Raw genomic sequence first — 18,026 nt, forward strand, 5'->3', positions numbered from 1 at the left:
CCAGGAGCAGTGCATTCCAGCTAAAGGGAGCAGCAAGTACAAGTCCCATGGGCATGAATGTACTGGGCACGCTGTAGGAAAGAAGAGAAAAGGCCAGGCTTGGTGCTGCAGGAGGAGTGTCACGCCCAGCTGGCCAGGGAGCAGGCAGGAGCCAGAGCCAGGCGGGCCAGGCTTAGGAACTGCTGAGCAATGAGAAGACTGTGCAGTTAACGTAAGCTAGGAACATGCCTTATTCCCTTAAGCCTGTATGGAGGAGATGGGCAAGGCTAGTGCCTAGTTACCAACCTCCTCTGAAAGGACAGGGCAAGGCTGCTGCCACTGCCACCTCCGTGGGCAAAGGAGCGTGGCTCCCAGGCAGAGGAAGGACAAGGAACTTGGACAAGATGCTCTTTGAGTTGCCTTCCAGTTGTGTTGGCTTCTGTGGTTTTCTTATCTTTGTTAACTTACCTCTGAGTCACCTACTTCCAGAAATAATCTTGGCAAGTTTCCCATAACAGCATACGTACCTCAAGACAAAAATCCATTAGCAAAATATCAAGAAAAAAAACAGTAAATTATAAAGAAAAAAGTCTCTATTTAAAAAATCTAGACTGAAGAGAGTAATAGCCATATTGCATATAACTAACTTTGGAGTTTCCTAGGGGCCAAGTGAAGAGGGTGCATAGTTACCACTGTTGGCAGAAGGAAACATACTAGTCCATTAGTTCCAATACTAGTCCTGTAACTGCTTGGACGCTGAAATTGTCACAGGCTGGGCCATCTGACAAGAGCAGCGAAGGAAGGTGAAGACCACCAGACAAGGGCAGTGGCCACTAAAGTGAGTTGGACAACAGTATTGAGCCATATGGACTTGCAGACTTGAGACAGGGGCCTCCTCAGGAGTCCCTTCTAGGCAGAAGGAGTTTCTTTCAGGCAGGGAGCTCCAGCAAAGGCCTGACAGCATCAGAACTCAGGGAATTCCACTGTGTTCCCGTTGCCCTCCTACTGGTTATGCCTCCCTCTGCAATAAACACACAAACAGCAAAAACAACAATCTGCAAAACCGCCACTGCTGGGCACAGGAGGCCTGGCCCAAAGGAGAGCCCTCCTGGGCCCCTGGCTCCAAGCTGGGGGTGGGGGGCCTAGCCTGGCAGTGTTCCCGGGGAATCCAGAGGCAGATGTGACTTCTGGAGGAGCCCAGCCCATCCCAGAAGATGGTTTCTGTTGCCCAAAACTCTGGGCCAGCTTGAAATCCTCACCTGGCCTCCTCAGCCTCACCCAGCTTCCCTGGGAACCAGATCCAGAGAACACAAGGGTTGAAAGTTAAGTCTCCAGGAAGAGCTGGTGCAGACCTCTGAAGTGTGTGAAAGTGAAATAATCACAAAGTTTCCCCTTTTCCCCTCCTCTTCTTCTTCAAGATCTATTTGAACTGCAGCTGTGTGACTGGGGGATCCGCTTCAGCAAAGACAGGATCGTGCCCTGTCCCCTGTGCCCACTTCCTGCTCCCGGCCATCTTCCTCATCTCCTTCGTGTCCCTGATAGCCTGCATCTCCCACAACCCCCTCTACATGATGGTTCTGCGGTGAGTGGCAAACCTCTGGGGGTCTGGGGCGTGGCTTCTCCTTCCCCACAACTCCCTTTGACTTTGCGCCTAGTTGCCTATTTCTCATTTCTCCCCTCTTTCCTCGCCCTCAGAGTCCTTTGAATGACAATGTGCAATGTTCTTTTGCTGAGGGGAAATAATAATAATGGCAACAATGCTGGGAGCCCTGCCCTGGGGGGCGCTGTGCTGAGCTCCTCATTGCAGGGCCTCATTCAGTCCCACAGCGTCCGTGTGACACAGGCCCTGTTGGTGCCTCCACTCTGAACATTGGAGGTTAAATCACAAGCCTAGGCTGGGTGCGGTGGCTCATGCCTGTAACCCCAGCACTTTGGGAGGCCGAGGCAGGCGGATCATCTGAGGTCAGGAGTTCAAGACCAGCCTGGCCAACATGGCAAAACCCCATCTCTACTAAAAATACAAAAATTAGCTGGGTGTGGTGGCCGGTGCCTGTAATCCCAGCTTCTTGGGAGGCTGAGGCAGAAGAATCACTTGAACCTGGGAGGCAGAGGTTGCGGTGAGCCAAGATTATGCCACTGCACTCCAGCCTGTGTGACAGAGTGAGCCTCCGTCTCAAAAAATAATAATAATTAAAAAAAAAAATCACTAGTGTAGTATGGCAGAGCCAGTGAATGGCTGAGCCACTTATTGAAGCCAGGCTGCCTGGCTCCACACCTTGGAAACGCCTGTAGGTTTGCTTATTTTTAAATTCTAAAAGACATGAGAAGAGCAAAGAGAATTTAGTTGGATGCATAAAAGCAAGGCAGGAAAATGTGGAAAGTTTCAGAGTCAGAGTGAGGGCTATGGAAAAGGATGAAAATGAGAAAATCCCGGTATGATTGGCTCCAGGACCAAGTCCTCAGGTCAGGAAGGGAGTGGCTGGCCAGAGCTGGAGGGGAGGAGCAGGGCGTCCCGTTACGGCTGGCAGCTGGCAATGAATGCCTCTGAGCTTTTCACTGGGAATGACCTGCTCTTCACCTCACTGGCTGCAAGGAGAAAACAACAGTTGTACCAAATTCACCTAACCCACCCCTGCTTCCCTCCCTCCTGTCCTCACTCACCTCGCAAGTAGAGAGGGCAAAAACACAGGATTTGGACTCCCGGTGCCAGGATCAAAGTCCCTGCTCTGCCACATACTGGCTGTGTTAGGGTGTTGCCTAGCCTCATTGAGCCTCAGTCTCCTCATTCATGAAATGATGATAATGATATCGACCTCAAAGGGTTGCTGTCAGGATTACATGGTAAATTGCTTTGCAAATATAAGGTGTTCTATATATTGGTTAATTATCACTATTAATCAAATAACAATAATAATAATAATAATTAACAGCCAGCTAGGTGTCTATGACCTATTTTCCCTAGAAGGCTCAGAGAAAAGAAAGGAGCAGATGCAGCCACTTGTTGGGATCTGGGATTTTACCGTGTTTATAAGTGAGCTATCAAGTTAGCTTGAAAGCTATCAAATCAAATACTATTTCAAGGATGCTGGCAGAAGATGTGAGACTCCTGGGTCAAAGACAAAATACTTTATGACAGCACAGAAAGCACAAAACTTAGGGTGTGTCAGTTATCCTTGCCCCCCAAATCCTACAGGGGTGACACAGAGAGGCCCAGGTGCACACTTTGTAAGAACACTGAGCATAGAAGAGCCGCCACTTCTACGGTGACCAGTGAGCAATGCTGCTCCTGGTCTTGGAGGAAACGTTAACTCATGCCTCAGGGTTGCTCATTGCAACTACAACTCTGAGAAACGGTGCAGGAAAACAGCAGTCAGGACCTTGCATTTTGAGCTTATTCAGCAAGAAGGTGCAAGGATGCTTGGAACCCACAGCGTGCTGCCTTCCCTGACACCACAGTCACTCCCTTCTCTGCTGCTCCCCATCCTGCACATTCAAAGCACTGACACCTTCACCAGAGACTCTTCAGCAGGCTTCCCTTCTTGCACCTTGGGTCAGATGGACCACAGTGGACCCTCTAGCCCTGACATAAAACTACACAAGGCCATGATGAGGAGATGGGACAGGGTAAGAAAATCTCCCTGGCAAGTCCCTGTGCAGCAGGGAAAAGGGCAATCCCTGTCAAATCTCCTCCCAGAGGACTCCTGTCAAATCCCAGGGACGAGGAAGTCAGGAAGAACAGAGCATCATTTCAACCACAAGATGGGCTTCTCTAGAAAAAGCTCTCCTTTCTAGGTCGAGTAGGGGTAGGAGGTGGAGAGGAGGCCCCCGGATCCCACAACGATTTAAAGATAAATCCCACTGGGAAACATGACAGAATTGATGCTATTTAGTGTGAAGAAGGAGAGGCTTAAAGATGACTTCGTAGGCCGGGTGTGGTGGCTCACACCTGTAATCCGAGCACTTTGGGAGGCCGAGGTGGGTGGACCACTTGAGGTCAGGTGTTGAAGACCAGCCTGGGCAACATGGCAAAACCTTGTCTCTACTAAAAATACAAAAGCTAGCCGGGCGTGGTGGCGGGTGCCTGTAGTCCCAGCTACTCGGGAGGCTGAGGCAGGAGAATTGCTTGAACCTGGGAAGCAGAGGTTGCAGTGAGCTAAGACTGAGCCACTGCACTCCAGTCTGGGTGACACAATGAGACTCTGTCTCAGAAGAAAAAAAATGACTTTGTAGGTGACCCAAGCATTATTTGTATGAGCCCTGGCCCCCAGTTAGCCATGGGAACACAAGCTGGAAGTGAAGGCTAGCTGAAAATGTGGAAGGAGAAAGAGAGGTCAGAAAGCCAGCTTTCATTCAGGGCCACATGGGACAGAGACTAGAAGGGGCCCAGGACCTCAATCAAAAGCCAAATTGGGGTGGCCAAGTCCCATTTCATTGAGAATGAGTGGGCCCAGGGCAAGGGCCAAGACAAGGCAGGCATCTATTATGAACCGGACCACTGGAGGGATCTGTAGGCACAACAGGATTTGAGACACTTTATACTGGGGGGCCCCAAGGGGTGCCTCTTCCCCTGCCCCAGTGAGTATTTCTCTCACCGGACCATCCCTCAGGGGCTGGGCAAAGGTCACTTTCCAGTTTGCTAGTGGAACTGTGATGGTGGTGGTGAAACAAACCATAGGTAGAGGCCTGGGGATTACTTCTGAGCTCCCTTCCTCACTGTCCCCTAGTACTGAAAGCTCTTCCCAACAAGCACCCACTGGGAGTGTGTGTGCCCAGAGCACAGAGAGTCCTGGAGTAAAGTCACTCATCAGGTGCTCTGCTGGCCAGCTGCTGGCTCCCCACCTTGTGGTGGGGGTGTCCTCTCCCTCTCTCCACTCCCCAGCTGGGACCGCAGGGCTGTCTCCCGCTCTCTCTGAATCTCCTTCCTTAGCCAAACACATTTTCCTCTCTTGAAGGAAGATGATTAGGGGCAGGACCAGCTACCTAATTTGTAGGACCTATTACAAATGAAAATGTAAAGCCCCTGGCTCAAAAATTAAGAATTTCCAGACAGCTGCAGCAGAGCATTAAGCCAAACATGGGACCTTTCTGAGGGTGGAGTTGTATGCACACACCCAGAGCTAGCCCGGGGTAGGGAATTCTTTTAGCTGTGCACAGAAGCCTGCAGCCCAAGGGCTCTAATTACACTTTGCAGCAGGGCTGTCTTTTACTGGTATAAGACATTCTATGGGAGTTGTTCAGACCTGCTGCTATCAACACACCCACAGCATCCTTCTCTCCACTCCTAGCCTCTACTGCCCTCTGCTTCTTGAAGGGGGCTCTGGGCAGCCCTGAAAATCACACAGACCAGTGGTTTTCGGTGGTACATCAGAATCTCCTGGAGGTAAAATACAGATTGCTGGGCCCCATCCCCAGACTTTCTGACTCAGTAAGTCCAGGGTGGGCCTGAAAATCTGCATATCTAACAAGCTCCCAGGGGATGCTGATGATCCAGGGACCACGCTTCGAGACCACTGATGTAAAGAACTACAGCATTCAGCCCAGGTGAACCCAATCACCAGAGGGCTTGTCAGGCCGCATGAGGGTTGGTTCTGACCCGCTCTGAGGCTGGCTGTCCCTTACCCAAGGGATCGTGCAGCCCTGAATCCTCCCACTGCTGATTTGCTGTCTGTCTTTTCAGTGTGGTGAACCAGGAGGAAAAGTCATTTGCCATCGGGGTGCAGTTCTTGTTGATGCGCTTGCTGGGTAAGTGTCTAAGACCCCTCTTCCCAAAAGTGGCCGCAGGCGATGGGGCATCCGAGGGCTATGGGTGCAAGGTAGCGATGGAGGAAGCACCATCTCATCTCCATGGCAAAGAGAAGCTGTGCATAATCAACAGCAGATGCCAAAATCCATGTGGACGGTTTCCCAGATTGCTTGAGGTTAGGAAAGACTCCATCTATGGCATTCATTCCTAACTAAGTTATGTAAGAAAAATTAAAAGTGAACACAGCTGAGAATACCTAATAGAGTGTTAAAGGCAGGTATTTTTAAATCTTTCTCCCAAAACTCACTGTAGGAACAAAACTTTGCATTCCTGCCAAGTCAGAGCAGCAGCTGAGCCCAGCCCTGGCTTCCTTTCCATTTACAAAATTCACTCCTCCTAAAACTATTCAGCAAAATTTCTTCCACGTGGGGCCCTCTGCTGGTGAGTCCTGCCTGCCCTTAAGCAGTCCAGAGCCCACCAGAGGAATGGCGCTGTGCACAAGTGATCAACAGTGCCCCGCGGGAGGGCGAGCTGTTTGAGGCAGCAGGGGTGCTCAAGCTGCCTCAAGCAGGGGTGCCTGGGCGGAGGGCTGGGGGCACAATGCAGGCCCGTTCCTGGACTGCTCACACTGGCTGTTCCTTCTTGACACATCCGTACACTAGATTTAACACAAGGCAGTAATAGAGGGATCCTTGTAATGTCAGGCACACAGAAGTAAAGGGACCTAATTGAACTGAGGATGTATTAATTAAGGGTGCAAACTACAGAGGGGAATGTGGAGACTCCAGCAAGAGGAACTTCAGTTACTATAAGGTGTCATTTCTGACCATAAATGCTGAAATGATGTATAGCCCACTGTGCCTCAGTCAACACCGCACCCTGCGGTGAGAGCAGCAGCTTCCATCCCCATTTTGAGATGTGCTGGTGATGTTCCTACTGGGGCCAGGTGAGCGGGAGCCCTTGCTGGGCCCAATCCAACCCCAGGTTGGGAGAAGTGTTTGGATGATGGGAATGAACCAGCTTTTTCAGTGGGATTTCTTGTTCCTCTAGTCCCTGCAGAGCCTCTTTAGACCCTGCTCTTGCTGCCTGCATTATAAACAGAGGAAGCAGGGGGGCAGGATCTATCTGTCCTCCCAGCAGAGGCTCTGTTGTCATCAGAGCTCCTTATTTTCATTTATAACTTAACTTTCTCTAAAACTTCTGCTGGGAAGGAGACCTCACATTCCTCTCAGCCCATCCAGCAACTAGGACAGGCTCTAAAGAGCCCTTTCCTGCTTCCTCCAGCAACCTCGAAAATGGCCTTGAAAACAAGGACTCTCTTGACTCTATCGCACTGCTCGAAGCACTTGCTGCTTTTGTTTTTCCATTTGAGCTCAGATAACTCAATGTGGGACCACAGTGAGAAAACCCAGGCCTGGAGGGGTTCCATGTATCACCCAAGAACACAATCCACTCTTGGGTAGATAAAAGGACTTCCTATGACAGGTTTTTAATTACCCATTGGGATTGGGTCGACAATGTTTCTGGACTTTGTTTCTACGCAGGGAAGTGTCATATGTCACTCTGCCTGGCCAGTTTTCATCCCTCTGTTCACCTGGAGACTTGGGAGTGAGCAGGATTTGAGTGGAGAGGCTTCTTCTTGTAGTTTCCCACTTGTGGGCAGTGCCACAAGTGGAATATTGTCTGTATTTCTTCTGGAAGCAGTTGCTCACAGGGCCCTAAACAAAGTCTGGGAGGTTATTCTCAGCACCCTGGTTCTGAGAATGGGATGGGCCAGCCTTGGTGTAAATCCTGGACAAGTCCCTCCCCAGTCCAGTAACTGCCTAGAGCTGTAGCTAGTGGTACACTACCCACGCATAGTGTAGGCGTCCAGAATATTTAACAGCCAGGAAGGCACAGCCCCTGCCGAGCCAAATCTTAGCACTCAGCTGCTGGGAAGTTCAGGGGCCCGGAGAAGAAGCTCTGAGAAGCCAGGTATTGGGAGGTCTGCAGAGGGGTATTGTCTAATCCAATAGGGCAGCTTGGTGTGGTGGAAGTGCATGGGATTCGAACCTCCATAAACCAGGGTTCAAAGTCCTGCCTTGACTTCTCTTGGCTATGTTACAGTGCCCCAGCCAAGAACCCCTTCCTCTTCACTAAAAAGTGGGCACCCACACCTCAGGGCCAGTGTGAGGACCTGAGAAGTCGATGCCTGGAGAGCCTCCTGCCACACAGTGGAGGTCCATGTAGCTCCACTCTGAGCTGACCTCAGGAGAACTATGTTGGATGTCTGAGCTGGCATCAAGGTGATCCCTGTGACTTACTCTGCCTTGAAAGAATGGCCCAGGTCCCTTTTCTCCTCTAAGCCTTCTGGTGAAAGAGAAATTCAGGCTTCACTGAAAGCTATTCTGCTTTCCAGAGCCACTGTGAGTCCTATGGGTGCAGCAGAGCCATTCTCATATATGTGAACCAGGCAGGGGACTTGGCTCCCACATCCCTGTTGGGCACCTCTGCCTGCAGTTCCATCTGACCAGGGCTTTCCGAACCCTCTTCCAGCCTGGCTGCCATCTCCAGCCCTCTATGGCCTCACCATTGACCACTCCTGCATCCGGTGGAACTCGCTGTGCTTGGGGAGGCGAGGGGCCTGCGCCTACTATGACAACGATGCTCTCCGAGACAGGTGAGGGCCCAACACGCATGTGTGTCCCGGAGCCAGGCCCTGGGCTTGAGATGACAGTAGTCATATGCCCAGTGGCTACTGTGGGGGCTGTCAGGCTTCCGAAGAAGAGAACATGAAGGGCCAGCTCTGCGGCCCTGCCATGGACAGGGAGCAGGGGCTACTATATCAGGCTTTTCAGGGCTCACAGGGAGATGTCCAGGGACTTCCATGACCCGAAAGCGTTTGGAAGGGGCAGCAGCAGAAAGAAAGGGTGGGGATGGCTGCAGCCCAGGGAAGAGGCCACGGCTGTGGAACAATGTGGAACAATGGGGGCAGCCTCCTGCTGCTCAGAGACAGAGGGGCCGTATCATGGCTCCTGGCAGAGGTCCAGGGCAGGCGGACCAACCTGCCTCAATGGGCCATGCCCAGCTGCAGTGCCATTGGGTTCTGCACCCCTTCCAGCCACCTCACCTGCTGCCATTGTCATATGGCCCAGAAACCACAGGAAGGTGGGCTTCAGGGGACTGGGCAGGGGCTGGAAATGGTATGGGAGTGGCAGAGAAAGCCGCAAAAGGGACAGGTCAAGAGGGCAATGAGAAGAGGCCCCTCTCCTTCTGGCTCTGCTTGGTTGACAGGACCCTCCAGGGCTGGCTGGGGCAGCTGGGTCACCTCTGGTCCTCTGGAAAGAGCCGGTGGAGGGATGACGAGCCCCGGATTAGGAGTCCCATGCCTACTCCCTGCCTGCTTCCCTGCAGCTTTGTTCCCTTTTGGGTCAAAGAAATGAGGAAAGTGATCCACACCTGGATGGTGCCCACACCCTTCGTGGGCCAGCATGGGAATGACGTGGCTCTTCCCGGTGGTCCTGGCCCTGGGATGTGGGCTGCAGAGCCCCCTCCCTCACCAGTCCTGCCTCCTTTTGCCCACAGGTACCTGGGCCTGCAGATGGGCTACAAGGCGCTGGGCATGCTGCTGCTTTGCTTCATCAGCTGGAGGGTGAAGAAGAACAAGGAGTACAACGTGCAGAAGGCGGCAGGTCTCATCTGACCCCCGCCCGGGCCACTGCCCTGCTCCAGAGAGCGGACCGTGCCTCTTCCACACCTGCCTATATTCACTAATGTTAACACGTCATTTCCTTTTTGTATTTTTAAACAAGAAAGAAAACCCCAGTCCTCATTTGCCTTCCCTACCTCGTCCTCCCAGAGTCCTCCCCACAGTTCCTAAGGGCCACTGTGCACCTGGGCTGCATGGGCCAGAGTTGGGGGGCTGAGTCTTCCCTGGCCCCTTGGAAGGGGCCTCCAGATGCCCAGGCTCACTTCAGTGCTGAGTTCTTCATCGAGGATGCCCACTGAGGCAGCCAGGCCCCTCACCAGCCCTGGGGGGAATCCTAAACAGAGAGAGAAAAGGGTATGTGCCCTTCTTGCCAGGCAGCTCCACTCTCCCGTTGACTGCCCACACCCTGCAGAGTGGCAGGGGTGAGAGGAAGAAGGAAGTGGCTGAGTTATTAATAGCCAGAGCCACTGGGAGACTGGGGAGCCTGGCTGTAGCCCCCTTTGCACCTGGGTTTGGCATCAGCACAGACTATGGGAGGGGCTGGCTCCCTCCCCCTCAGATCCTCACTTCCTATACCTAGAGGCCATTCTGGATGCTGCCATGTTGGGAAGTACAGGCTCTGCCCATTACCTGCACACAGGCACCAGAGCAGGGACTGAGAAACACCAAGGATGGGTCATCTAAGTGCTGTCCATATGAACCTTGGACTTTCTGTCCTTAGATCCTCACATTTTATCCCTGTCTTTCTGGGGTACATTTCAAACTGAGAAAGCTACAACATAGTGAAGACCCAAGGAAGGCCTATGAAATGGTCCTGATGCCCAACCTCCCACCCCTTCAATGTGGGGACGCGACCCCCTCATCTCAGAGTAATGGGAAGAACCTCCCACATCTCCCTGGCAGCAGATGAGGTGGCTTCACATGCTCTTCCCTGTCTGGACTTCAGCCTGTATTCCGAGGAGTAGAGAGGCAGAAGAGATGTCAGCAAAGCAAGTGACGAAGCAGAGTGGATGTCCACTGCCACCAAGCTGGAGGGCAAGCTGCGGCCCACAAAACAGAGCCAGTCAAGGGTGGCTTTCCTGGTTTCAAATGTGCTCACACCATCACCATTTTCTCAGCCTCTTCTCACTGCCTCCAGAGAGGTGGGTGCCTGGGCTGACAGACACCGCTGCTATGTGATAGAGGTCGAGAGATAGAAGCCAACAAAGGAGGCCATTCTTCAACAAATATATTTATCAGAGACCGACTTTGTGCAAAGCAGTGCTAATACAGGGTTCTCCAAGGAGCTTCCCTCAGCTTTTACCTCACCTCCCTCCATTTACATTAGGGCCTCCTCCCAGGGTGTGCTCGGTGGGCAGTGTGGGACTGGGGGCATGGGAGTTGGTGAGAGCAGGAGGAGAGGTGGGGACAGCAAGCAGCCACAGATTGGCATGAAGGATCCTGACCTCACTATCCATGCCATCCATGGCCCCCAGACTGACTCTGCACCTGGCCCTTTGCCAGACAGCTCTGTCTCACCGTGTCCTCTGGAACAACTGGGCATGGGTCATGGCCATACATGACCCTTAAGTGCCACTCTTCTTGGAAGACCCCTCCAGAAGCATACTAGAAGCCACCTCTGAGGCCTCATATGGTGATATGCCAAAACATTCATGTCAGTGTCCAAACAATATCCAATGCCATGAGACTGACGTCTTTGTGGAAACCACTGTTACAGACAGGCTTATTTCCAAAGCCACCTCATTTCCAAACATCTCACTCAGGAAGGGAGGCTCAATATAACCTCAGGGGCCAGTTTTAGCATTTGAAATGGTTCTGCTTGGAAAATGATTCCCTGCAACTAACCCTGGTCTTTCCCACAGCAATCTAACCAAATTTGGAAGGCACTGCCTTCAGCTGAGTTTATGAACAATGAATGCCAACCTTCAGATTCTAGAAGATTATGGTTGCCCTCCCAAACCTTTATTCTATTATATTACTATTAAAATATTCTAATTTTGCTATTGAGGTAACTTGGTCCTGAATTTATGTTGTCATATACATCTGTCAGAGAACACAGAGTACCTGCACTTTATTTTATTTTATTTTTATTTTATTTTTGAGATGGAGTCTTGCTCTGTCACCCAGGCTGGAGTGCAGTGGCACAATCTTGGCTCACTGCAACCTCTGCCACCTGGGTTCAAGAGATTCTCCTGCCTCAGCCTCCAGAGTAGCTGGGATTATAGGCCTGCGCCACCACACCTGGCTAATGTTTGTATTTTTAGTAGAGACAAGGTTTCACCATGTTGGCCAGGCTGATCTCAATCTCCTGACCTCAAGTGATCCTCCCACCTCGGACTCCCAAAGTGTTGGGATTACAGGCGCGAGCCACTGCGCCCTGCTAGCACCTGCATCTTGTAAACAGAGAAAGTGCTTATGACATGGACCCCAGGAGCCCACGGCCATGAGGATTAGAGGTAATGCAACTGTCAACCCATTAGCCTGGCATCAGGCAGGTACCAGACACTGCTTATCCCTTCAGTGTAGTTCTGCTGGGCTCTGAGGAGGCCAGATCTCTGCTCTTGGGTTTATGTCCAGAAGGGGAGTTGGACGCAAACAGCTAAGTCCATGGCACAAAACAGAATTAATATCATAATCATAATTGATCACATGGTCACAACCAGTACTACTACTCCCCAGAAAATCTTTCTTCTCAGCTGTCAGCAGGGAGTATAATAGTGTCACTTTCATTTCACTTCTAGAGCAAAGCTTAACTTTCTTGAGTGTGTGACACTCATAGAGGATGTTGTTAAAATGCAAATTCCCAAAACCTTCCACCCAGCCCCAGAGTCTACTTCTGTGGGTCTGAGAGGGACCCAGGAATGGCACTTTTAATGGCCCCTCATGAGATTGATGTGGGTGGTTCCCAAACCCTGTGAGGTGGACTGTCAGTGCAATGGAGCCTGGGGGATGCCCATTTGTGCTTAGGCCACTGAGAAATGTAGAGGCTCGATAGGCCTTTGGTATATTCAAAGGTGAGTGAAGGATAACAAGGTGAAGAGATGCCTATGAATCTGATTTTTTGGATGACTGCAACCAAGAGTGAGTGGGCATGAAAAACAATCCGAGAGCTCACATTTATATGAGGCTCTTATCAGTACTGAGACAGACATTCTCATTTCACAAACTTGGATGTGCAAAAAGAACAAAAAATTACTTATTTCTTTAAATCAGTTATTCATTTCAAACCCCCCATCCTGCTGTCTGGCTGGAAATTCAGTATCAACCATGCTTGGCTCTGGCTCCTAGTGCCATCTGAAGGTCCTTGGATGCCACTTACCCTTGAATCAAGGGTGCCATCATGAGTCTTTGGTCCCTTTCCCATTTGAGGCTGTTTAATGGCCCTGCTTCTCACCTGAGCCTGGAAATCCTACAAAACCTAGACCCCAGGGTTAGGCCCACCTCCCTATGCACACTCGCAGCCATGCCCTCTCCCAGCCCGTCCTAGGAAGCCCACTCCTCTGCACCACTCCCTCTCCTCACCCAATCCAGCCCCTCAAGGGCTGAACAAAAAAGCCAGAAAAGGAAGAGTGTGCAGGAACCTTTTATAGTCCATCCTTCTTTGACGCTTCTTGGAAAAAGTACAAATACAGTGATAACTAAATACCATATCTCTATCAATTACCCTTTGGCCCAAAGCCCTCTGGGGTGATCCTCCATGATGGATGTCCCATTTAAAGGTGAGGAATCTGATTCTGAGGAAGCAACCGTTGTGGACAGCTTCACATAATAGCTGGCCAGGCCCAGACTCAAACCAGGCTGTCCACCTCTCTCTGGTCCAGCCCAATCTCCCCAGCTGAGTCATTCTGAAGAGTCAGCGTGGACTAAAATGGTGGAGAGGCCCCTCTTTTCCCACTGATGTTCACTGGCCCATGGGACGGAAGTGGGGGAATCTCTTGAGGGCCAATTAAAGTGGGTAAAGGAGGCAGGAGAACCAGGTAACAGTTCATGTACTTACCTTCTCTTCAACAACTATTCATTAAACAGGGCAGTTTATCCCTATAGCACCATGAATTAAAGGAGAGTTGTGGAGAAAAGAGACAAAGAGGGAAGGGTTTTGAGAAGAAAAGGCCCTGAGAATCCTGCACACAGGCCTTCAAGGGAACAGCCCCATCTGGTGACTGCTTAGCAGATTCTTGCTCAAGAAACAAAGCCATGTGATTTTCTTCAACCACTCTCAAAGATGGAGAGATACAGTTAATCTGGAGTCTGAAGCCAGTCAGTATCAAATCGATATTAAAATATTATATTATAGCAAATCCAGGAGAAATACATCCTATCTTTCACAACCACAGGAATTAAATACCGGGAAGAAAGGTCCATCTTCTGTCAGTAGCACCAGATACCAGACTCATTATAACCTTTCATCAGAGATTAAATATGGAAACAGATCCTGGGCAAGCCCTTGGCAAATCATAAATGAGAGGGTTTTTCTCCATGACATACCCTGGCCATTCCTCCACTCTCCCAGCCACATCACGTCTCCAGCCCTGCTACAACTTGACAGCAATAATAATAACTAAATGTGCACAGGTCTTTACAGTTTACCAAGCCATTAACCCATTTAGAACACTTCTTTAATCGGTAAATCAGTGGGGAAGGGCTTGGCTATGCTGTAGTAACAGACCTCTCTAAGTCACTTGACACAACAAAAGATATCTCACCCACAGAACCTGCGGTGATCTGGGTGACTCTCAGGTCAGTGGCTCAGTAGTGCCCCTCTGCCTGCTCAGGGCCTGGACATATGGCCTCAGAGCCCGCCCCCCCACAGCCAGTGTCTCAGTAACCCAGACTGTTTGGAACCTGAGGTACCTCCATTTCATAATAAGCTGCTATGATCGATGGGGCAGAGGAAGAAAGTCCTGGAAGATCCCGCACTGCTAAGCAATGCTTTGTCCCAAAGTAACACTCTTCACTCTGCTCCCAGTCTAGCTGCCACAAGAGCAGGACAGAATATTCTGTGTGCTCAGAAGAAGGAAAGAGCAGATATGGTTGAGCACTAAAACCCTCTACTGTGGGTAGTGAACCTAGGTGGACACAGTTGCTCACCAGGACACTTAAACCAGCTTTGCGGGACTGTCGGGGTTGGGAAACACAGTCTGGAAAGATTTCCCAATGGAGGAAGCACCAACTGTGGGTCCCCAAAGCTGAGGAGATGATGCTCAGGCAAGGCCGAGGCAGTCTGCAGAGGGCTGGGGAGGTGGGAAAGACGATTTGCTCAGAGGAGGCAGAGATGGGGTGGTGGCTGAGAGAGATGCAGGGTCAAGAAAAGGATGGCTTCAGAGGGAAGAGATTTGCTGGGGCAGGGGGCCACAGGATGGGGAGGTTGCAGAGTCCAACAGGACAGCTGACGGAGCGAGACTCTGTGGGCGAGGAGGAGATGGGGTGACTCTGATTGCAGAATGGCACCAGAGTTCCCACCAGCCCTGTGGGGCCGCTATGACTAGTCCCATCCTGCACATGAAGAAAACAAGGCCCCTTCCAGTTGTCCCTCACGCCTCCCTTCATTTGTGTAGTACCTGATGTGTATAAGGACAAGAGGTGACAAACACATGGCCCCTACCCTTCAAGGACATATAATCCAGAGCTAGGACAAGACCTTGACACAGGGCAAAGTACCAGTGCTCTGAGTTCATCTGATGAGCGATGGGAGAAGGGGCTTGATACTAGCCATGTGGGAGAGACTGGGTTTCAAGAGAGTCAAGTGTGCTGGGAAAGACTTTCTGGGCAAAAGGAACAAGCAAAGGTGTGCAAAGGTAAGGAAGCAGGAAAACCTGTGCACATCCTGAGAACTTGCCGGCCAGAGGCCTGTGAAGGAGCACAGTGGTCAGGCAGGAGAGGCAGTCGGATCCAGGCTGAGACCATCCTGGAGGGTCTCGAGGCTGGCTTACCCCAGGCTGTGAGTAGTGGGCTCAGCCTAGTCCTGGCTCCTGGGTTAGTGCTCACCTGCCCCTCTGCCCACTCAGGGCCTGAAGGAACGGCCTCAGAGGCCCCACCAACCAGGCTCAGGAAGGCATTCCTAGCTCACAGTACCCTCCTGGAGTCTCCTGAGCCCCTAGAGAAGGGGCTCCTGAGTGCGTCGCGCCACACCCCGAGGAGCAGAGGCGCAGTCCTTCCGCGTGCTCCCAGCACACTCCATCCCTGCCCAGCATACCCATGGGGCCCCCACCTTGCCCACCTGGGGAGAACCACCCACTCTGCCCCCGCTCAGGGAGAGTTGGTGGCCACTGCTCTATCCCCTCCCTCCCTCCCTTCCTTCCTCTTCTTTTTTTTTTTTTTTGAGACGGAGTCTCGCGCTGTGTCACCCAGGCTGGAGTGCAGTGGCGCGATCTCGGTTCACTGCAAGCTCCGCCTCCCAGGTTCAGGCCATTCTCCTGCCTCAGCCTCCGAGTAGCTGGGACTACAGGCGCCCGCCACCACGCCCGGCTAGTTTTTTGTATTTTTAGTAGAGACGGGGTTTCACCATGTTAGCCAGGATAGTGTCGATCTCCTGACCTCGTGATCCGCCCGCCTCGGCCTCCCAAAGTGCTGGGATTACAGGCTTGAGCCACCGCGCCCGGCCCCTTCCTTCCTCTTCTACCTTCTCTCTCTTCTCATCTGGGCGCTGGAATCCAAGCGTGAAAGTGAGAGTCAGAAAGTCTCAGTCTCAAGGCAGAGCGGGGCAGCTAATTTAAAACGGCTTCTACTCCGGCCCCCAGTGTGACTAATCTCCTTCTCTTCGCTCTACAGGTCTATAAATGGGCCACACAGCAGGCACCCCTTTTTAAATCTGTCAAATCCCCAAATCCATTAAAAGTGACTTCAGAGGTCCCAGATAGGGACCAAAATTTGTTTAAACCTTTGTCCTCATTACATTTCATGACCGCCAGCTTACAAAAGAGAGACTGGGGGGTCTGGATGAGACACACGCTTTCCCTTGAGTCCACACTGGAAAGGACAGAGGCAGGTGTCACACCGTTCCTCTTTGACCCGAGCCGCTTGAATCCCAGAGTTTCAACAGCTCAGGTGGGTTGAAGGCTCACAATGTACCAGACATCCGAAGCGCTTTACATACATTTGCTCCTTGAATCTTCACGACAGCCCTGTGAGATGCAATTATCATGCCATCCCACAGACAAGGAAACGGGTCCAGGGGACTGCGGTCTCGGCTCCTTTCCTCTGGCTTCCTCAGAGAAGGCGCGAGGTCCCCGCCGGGTGGGCGAGGCGGGGTGGGCGGCCCCTCGCGCCCTGGAGTCTCATTCGGCCACCAGGGGGCGCCGCCCCCCGCCCCGCCCCGGTGCGGCCCGGGGAAGCCAACCGCGGAGGCTCCACGCCCAGCCCGCCACGGGACCCCCCTGCCGCCCCACAGCGAGCCAGGCGGTACTCCCACCACCCAGCTCGCCTCGGACAGTCCGCTTCCCCACCGGGGCGCCCTCCGGCCCGCTGGGCTCCCCGCGCCCACCGCACGCAGGCCTCCCCCTACTCGGGCCACCCCGGAGCCCGGAGACTGAGCCCACTGGCGCCTGCTCACGGGACACGGCCTCGAGGAAACTTCCTGTTTGCCTCCCCGGGGTAAAGCACCGTTTAGTCTGTTTATATTTTCAGCACAAAAGTGTATTAAACACGTTAGAGAACAAGGGGAGTAGAGGGTAAGGTGCCACGAGCCACCGAGAGGGCCCGCAGGCACACGCGGCTTCCTTAGGCTCTCTGACCGGCCGTGGGCAGGGTGGTCCCCGGCCGCACTGTGGGGCCATTCGCACCCAGAAGCTGTCAGCCTCCCCACTGCGTCACTGGCACCATCTGGGACCCATTATTCAGCCACTGCAGGGGGCTCAGTAGCCTCTGCTTCCTCCTCCTTCCAAATCCAAAAACCTTCACCAGAGCACCTCCTGGGGGCCTGGCCCTGAGATAGGCGTGCATGTCAGAAAGAAACTGATGTCAGCATTCCGGGCACTGTCTACCCCGGGAAAGACAGGTACCCATCCCATCACAGACTCAGGCACCCGAGCAAGCTGGGCACCAGGCCTAAAGGCATGAACAAGACAAACAGAAGGCAGATAGACAACCAAGAAAGCATCCAAACTGTGGCTGCAATTGGCCGATCAATTACAGGTGCAATAGTGCCATGAAGGAGAAGTGCAAACAGACAGATGCCTGCACGGAAATGCAGGGGGAAGCGGGTGTATGTGGTGGATTAACAAAGGTGAAAGAGGCCCATTCCCTAGGGCATTGGAGATCTGGAGCAGAGGTGAACTCTAACTGTGTCTTGAAGGATAGGGTAAGTTTGTTGACAGGGGCCTTAGAGAAGGTGTTCTGGGCGGAGGGGACTACAGGAGTGAAGACTCAGAGGTGAGAAAGCTGGACCAGAGTTTGCCTGGAGGGCAGGGTGTAAGTAGTGCCCCCAGTTGCAAGGTGCCTCAGGCAGAGCGTGGTGGAAGGTGGATTCTAGAGGGAGAGTGTATCATGCACATCTCCTTTAGTAACTAACAGTGGATGATGGGGCATCACTGACAGACTTTTAACAGCAGCAAGATACAACCAGATTTCAGGGTGTAAAAGGCCACTGGGGCTACATGTGTACTTGGAAGAGGAAACCTG

General features: G+C 52.2%; 2 protein-coding genes across 2 annotated transcripts in view; both read left to right on the forward strand.

Annotated features, from left to right (window-relative positions):
• Positions 1-11,422, forward strand: part of SLCO2A1 (solute carrier organic anion transporter family member 2A1) — an 89,436-nt gene extending 78,014 nt beyond the window's left edge. Inside the window, exons 11-14 of the mRNA XM_025375778.1 lie at positions 1,398-1,561; positions 5,657-5,721; positions 8,258-8,381; positions 9,287-11,422. Coding sequence (XP_025231563.1) covers positions 1,398-1,561; positions 5,657-5,721; positions 8,258-8,381; positions 9,287-9,404 — 471 coding nt within the window. The 3' untranslated portion in view covers positions 9,405-11,422. The remainder of the gene's footprint in view (positions 1-1,397; positions 1,562-5,656; positions 5,722-8,257; positions 8,382-9,286) is intronic.
• C2H3orf36 (chromosome 2 C3orf36 homolog) lies at positions 9,699-16,123 on the forward strand. Its single transcript, XM_025377381.1, is given in 4 exon segments — positions 9,699-9,764; positions 15,274-15,495; positions 15,498-15,690; positions 16,011-16,123. Coding segments are annotated over 4 exon segments (594 nt in total).
• Positions 16,124-18,026: the final 1,903 nt, after the last annotated feature.

The sequence above is a fragment of the Theropithecus gelada genome, chromosome 2 (genome assembly GCF_003255815.1).
Source record: "Theropithecus gelada isolate Dixy chromosome 2, Tgel_1.0, whole genome shotgun sequence".
NCBI classification, from domain to species: domain Eukaryota; kingdom Metazoa; phylum Chordata; class Mammalia; order Primates; family Cercopithecidae; genus Theropithecus; species Theropithecus gelada.